The sequence below is a fragment of the Aegilops tauschii genome, chromosome 5, assembly GCF_002575655.3.
Source record: "Aegilops tauschii subsp. strangulata cultivar AL8/78 chromosome 5, Aet v6.0, whole genome shotgun sequence".
Lineage (NCBI taxonomy): Eukaryota > Viridiplantae > Streptophyta > Magnoliopsida > Poales > Poaceae > Aegilops > Aegilops tauschii.
The window spans coordinates 450,598,146-450,604,408 of NC_053039.3; the positions used below are offsets into that span (position 1 = coordinate 450,598,146).

Sequence of the window (6,263 nt, forward strand, 5' to 3'; positions counted from 1 at the left end):
AATCCCGGCTTTCAACACTTGTACATTTACCATCACATCCTCTTTGACAAGACCAAAGCAAGCATAACCTGAGAGCGAGAGCTGTGGAGGCAAACCAAACAGCCCCTGTTTTGGCACGGATCACGTGCAGTTCAGTGCAGAGTATCGTGTATTTTGTGTGTGTGTGTGTGTTTTTTTGATAAAACGAACAGCTGAGCTTGGTGGAACGGAACAAAGGCAAACATTGGTTTGGTATATAAATGCGATGGATGCCCGCTTGTGAGAGCAATGGAGTCGGACGAGTAAAAAACAAGGGGGTTTGTTATTACAGTATCGTTTACCGGTGGTACGATCGATGTTGTTGGCCTCGAGGTTTGGACGGTTCGTATGATCGTGTGCGTATGGGCACGAATCTTTCTCTCTTTTTTGCTCGCCCGACGGACAGCCGGTTTCAACGGGTCCTGCCTGTTCTTGGGGGGCGGCCTGCATAGGACCATGCATGGATGCGCCGTGCCAAGTGCGTGTCGATCCCTGGTGCCACAGAGTTCCTTTGGTAAACAAACGTTGACGAGTACATACGATCAGCTACAAGTGCTCGTGGCGGAGAGGCCAAGCACGGTGCACCCATGCATGACATTAACATCACGGTGCCACGCGGACATTAACATCACGAATTCATTTCACCCGCAAAAAAAAAACATTACGAATTCATTTATTTTATTTACGATCCACTTCCTGTTTGAAATACTACTCGTAGTACTACTACAAGGCGCAGCGTAGTGTACAAACTTGGGGCCTTTCACGTAGGGTAGGAGGAAAACTGCAATAAATGGACGCCGATATGAGGAAAGGCCGCGCCTGCCTGCCACCGTGCGTGACAGGCGGCAAGTGCTCCGGCCAGTGGACGCGCGCGCGCGGGGCCCACTTGCTACAAGCCCATGCCGGCCTACACCGTGCGACCAGAATCGCACGGCCCTGGTTTGATCACCCGTCAAACCAGGCAATGACCACCCCACCGCCCACCTCGCCCCCGCGTGCCGCCGTGCAGGCGCACTGCCCCACGCCACGGACTCTCTCACCGCCACCCCACCGCTCTCCTCCTCTACCTCCGCGCCATTGCGCCTCCCCAACATTTAAACAGCCACGCCAAACAAATCCACACACGCCGCCCCGTACTGCTCCACTGTACCACCACCACCCGCACTGCTGCAACACAGTCCCACTCTCCCACTATCCCCCAGCTCCAGCTCCAGCCGAGCTAGCTCCCATCGCCGCCACGCCGGCAATGGCGACCCCGTGCCCCCTCCCCGCCCTCCTCCTCCTCACCCTCGCCGCGCTGTCCCTGTCCCTGTCCCCCACCCCGGCCGCGGCGGCGCGGTTCGCGTGCAACGCCACGGCGCCGCGGGCATCCACCTGCCAGGCCCTGGTCTCCTACTCCCCGCCCAACGCCACCACCCTGGCGGCCGTCCGCGCGCTCTTCCAGCTCCGCTCGCACCGGGCGCTGCTCGCCTCCAACAACCTCCCGCCCTCCACGCCCACCACCGCCCCGGCCCCGTCCCCGGTCCGCGTCCGCCTGCCCTGCCTCTGCTCCGGCGGGGCCGGCGCCACCTTCCAGCGGCCCACGTACAAGGTCCGCGCGGGCGACACGCTCGACGCCGTGGCCCGCGGCGCCTTCGCGGGGCTCGTCACCTACCGCGACATCGCCGCCGCCAACAACGTGTCCGACCCCAACCGGGTCGCCGTGGGGCAGGAGCTCTGGGTGCCCCTGCCCTGCAGCTGCGACCCCGTCGGGGGGGAGCCCGTCGTGCACCTCACGTACGTCGCGCCTGCCGGGAGCTCCGTCGCCGGGATAGCGGAGGAGTACGGGACCACGGAGGAGACGATACTGGCGCTCAACCGCATGCCCGACGCCAAGAGCCTCCTCGCCGGCCAGGTCCTCGACGTGCCGCTCCGAGGTAATGCCGCCACAAAGATCTCTCTCCTTTTGCTATGCATTTTCGCCTCCTCTTTTTGTGTTGTTCTGTTCAGTGATAAACCGTTAGGATATCTCTTCTTTTTGCGATAGTTTGCTACTGATTGTACATTGTGCTTGTGCTATATGTAGTTCTTTATTATTGGTGCATCCAACAAATTATAGGATGCAATGGCGGTTGCTGATGTGAAGCTGCATCTATCAAACATTTTCTGAACTCTTTTTAGGTTCTTTCTGCTGGTAAAAGTGGAGGGAGCCATGGAGGTGCTTTGCCAACACAAAGTTGAAAGTTCTATCTCTTTTCTTGACCCTCTTTGACTCTTTGTAGATTGTAGTACGAGTAGTAGTACTTTTTCACAATGTCCCGAGGTTGCTTTTCAGATTGTTTGCCCTGAAAAGTTGTGCTTGTGATGGGCAAAAAGGGGGTTTTCTACCTTGCAAGTTGCAACACATATCATACTACCTTGGTTCAGATTAGAGTCTTGGATATGCTGCCACTTGAATCTGAAGTTATGAACAGTTAACATTTCCCGTATGGTATGGTTGATTCCAGGAGGTTAACCCATCTTCTTTCTCTGAGGAAAAAATTGGACCAAAAGAATTGTAGTACTACTAGCCGGGTTAAATTATCGTAGCAGGACCAAATGACTCAGTCAAGAATCTGTCTGTCTTTTAATTTGCAAGTCATTCAATATGTTCATACATATGCGACCTGGTTAATTTGCGTTCTCCCATTCATGACAATGCCTGTATATGTTGAGATGCTCGTTACAGTTTACTTTCTGCTCTTTATCTCTCTGAATTTGACTGAACTGCTGTCATCAAGCTTAACCTGTCATAGTGTCATGAACGTTGTAACGCTTCCGCAAGTTAATACTCTCCATATCATATACTTTTTGTTTGCGAGGGACATCGTATACCTTCGAATTGTACAGTTACTCATACAGAGTTCAGTTTAGGAATTCTGGTTTAACATACCGTGATACTTGTGCAGCTTGCTCTTCTGCCATTAGCAGCTCGGCCATCGACCGCAACCTCCGCGTCCCGAACGCGAGCTACATCCTCACGGCCAACAACTGCATCATGTGCGGCTGCAGCTCCACCACTTGGCAGTGAGTAACTTCGTGGGCTAGTCAGCTTCTTGTCATTCCTACTAAATCATAATGTACATGCCACTGAAACTGACGAAATCTGAACTTGGCAATGCTCTGAAAATGTTCAGGCTGGACTGCCAGCCGACGCAAGGGTTGACACCCTCCTGCCCGGCGGCGAAATGCGGAGACCTGTTCCTGGGGAACACGTCGACGTCCGCGACCTCGACCTGCGAGAGCACGACGTGCTCCTACGCCGGCTACACGAACAGCTCCTCGTTCACCATCCTCGCCAACCTCACCACCAGCTCCGTGTGCAACGGTGAGCGCTAGCCATTAGCTGTACATTTTCATTGTTGTGTACAAATGCCATTGTCATTGACACCGGCTTGTTGGTTGTGGCAGCTGCTGGGATATCGCCGGCCGCGCAGCCGTCCCACTCCTTGGCGTCCAGATTGGGGTCGCCGGCGCGGTGGTCGGAGCTGATCGTCGGGCTCCATGTCGCTCTACTGTGCCTCGGGTTTCTGCGCCGTGATTGAGTAGCAATTCAGATTCTTGTCGCTGGACGTGTAGTTCTGTCTTGTGAGTAATTTGGGACGCGCTGCATGTGCATGTGCGGCTCCGGTTTGCAGGATGTGTTAGAAGGCAGACGTTAGGGGAACACTCGCTCTGTGTTAGAAGGTGCTCGTAGATCAGATCGGGGCAGATTTGTAGTGCCGAACAGTATTTCCAGCGTTCTTGGTTTTGGCCTGGTGTTATCACTGTTTTGCTATAAAATGGGGACCCTCTTTGTTTTAGGATTTCGCTACAAACCGAACTCCAGGCTTTTAACCATCCGAACTCCACGCTTTTAACCATGACAAATTAAACGTGTTTTTAGGATGGCAATTCCTTTTAGCAAGCATGGCAATTCCTTCAGTTTTTGGCAATGATTTGCTATGCTTCTTAGAGGGAATTTTCATCCTTGTGTCAACATAATTTGCCATTAAAAAGGCGTTCACTATGGATTCTTCGCGATTAAAGACACATAAGAAATTAGATTCGGGGAGATAAGTGGCTAGTCAATGCTAGACTCAGAGAACAATATCTGGCTCTATATAATATTGTACATCATGTTGAAAATATGAGCAAATTATGATGAGATTTAATCCGAATAAACACAAAATAAATCAAGACAGCAATAACACAGATTTCATTAATCATGCGGACTAGCATAGTAGATGAACAGACCGAATCTAAGGCATAGACCAGAATCATGAATTCTACCATGATCTCGAACAAGAGGGATAAAATCACATACGGTGCAATGGGAGCAGAACCGTTGGCACTGGCGTTGTCGCCCATGTCGTTGAGGAAGAGGTTGGCGAGGTCGGGGAAGAAGTCGTCATTGCCAGCAGTCGCGCGAGTGCGCTTCCAAAAACCTGATCGTCCCTCTCCCGTAAAGGATCACGTGAGGCGGGGTTCAGGAGGCCTGTTGTCCCTTCTCACGGTGCACGCCGGAAGGAGGGATGGAGAAGACTTGCGTGGCGGCGCAATGATCTGAAACGGTGCGAAACCATATGATGCGACGGCGGCTAGGGTAGACGTCTGTCTTACTATATAATGCGGGCCGGGTAGGTCGTGGGAGTAAACCCCATGCCCAAGTCGTGATCCAAAAGAATCGGAACGATTCCGTAATTAACGCGTCTGTTAATTATTAATTAATGACGCATTACTTTTCCCGAGCATCAAAAATATAGATAACGTGCATAGCTTTGTTCTCGACTCGGCTTATTCCCGAAACGCAAGTGCGGCGCGGTGAGGAGGAGGAGGGGCACGCGTGTAGGTCTCCTCTTCTCATGCTCATATAAGTGTTAGAAGAGTTCACCTTATGAAGAGGTGCAACTCCCATTCAACTTCCGGGGTGGAACCAAACTTTAGTCCCACTCACACCACTCACGGCCATGCATGAATGGGCCATGAGAATTTCAGATTTTTAATTGGGCTTTGGGCCAAAGGCCTACTAACAAATTTCAACAATCCCTCACAAAATCTCATTGGCACATGTCATCATTTAGTTCCAAAACATTGTTTATATACCGGTGTTTAGTGGAGACTGTTAAGTTGAACTTTCACTTAGAATTTTATGCTACACTAGACCACAACTTGAATAGTGGACTATGCCTTGAACTACAAGTTTTCTGCGGGACTAGTTTCACACAAATTCTTGACCGATATTGGGCTGCCGCAAGGTTTTCCCGCGGGTGGAGCATATACGTCATACTCCAGGGCCTTTCATGAAATTTATTAGAGAACACCCAATTCTCACACACTGCAACGTTTAACAGTCAAATTCATTTAGGTATGTTCCTCAAGAGATGCTCTGCAGGACAGCATCTCTGTTTACTAAAATAAGCCACTCAGAATACAATAAGATAACTATCAACCTGCCATGCAGATCAGGAGAATATTGCATCTTCACGGAGTGGGATTATTAATATTGGGATACTCTCCTCTTAGCTGACCAACAGCTTGTCTCCCACTTCTACTTCATGGGATCTCTGATCACTTAGAGTGGGTTACCACTGTGGACAACTCATACAGTGGGTCTCAAACCCATCTCCATCGAGCATTATCTATCACATTACCTGATAAACCCTTTGTGAAGGGATCTGCCAAGTTTTTTGAAGTTTGGATATAATCCAACATAATAACTCCGGATTTCTTCAATTTCTGACAGATATTAATCTCCCCTTCACATGCTTCGGGGACTTAATATTATCCTTAGAACTGTTTATCTTAACGATCACAGTTCATCGGGATAGGGGGTATTCGTTTTTCAACCATAGGTAAGTCCATCAAGAGCTGATGAAGCCACTCTGCTTCAACAGTGGCAATGTCTAATGTTGTGAGTTCTGCTTTCATAGTTGACCTCGTTAAGATGGCCTGCTTGCAAGACTTCCAGGAAACAGCGCCGCCACCAAGTGTAAAAACATAACCACTTGTGGCCTTAATCTCATCAGCATCAAATATCCAGTTTGAGTCACTATAACCCTCCAGTACGCTTGGATACCCGGTGTAGTGAACCCCATAGCTCGCAGTGCCTTTCAAATAGCTCATAACTCTCTCAAGCGCATGCCAATGATCATCTCCCGGTTTTGACACAAACCGGCTCAGTTTGCTCACAACAAACAAGATGTCAGGCCTCGTGGCACTCGCCAGATACATAAGCGAGCCAATAA

The 6,263-nt window shown here is 50.4% G+C and overlaps 1 protein-coding gene across 1 annotated transcript; it reads left to right on the plus strand.

The window, feature by feature from the left end:
• The first annotated feature begins 1,128 nt into the window (after positions 1-1,128).
• Positions 1,129-3,839, plus strand: LOC109771743 (chitin elicitor-binding protein). The gene is made up of 4 exons (XM_020330443.2): positions 1,129-1,934; positions 2,946-3,063; positions 3,174-3,364; positions 3,448-3,839. Exons 1-4 carry the CDS (start codon positions 1,265-1,267, stop codon positions 3,579-3,581), a joined length of 1,113 nt encoding a protein of 370 aa, XP_020186032.2. The 5' UTR covers positions 1,129-1,264; the 3' UTR covers positions 3,582-3,839.
• Positions 3,840-6,263: the final 2,424 nt, after the last annotated feature.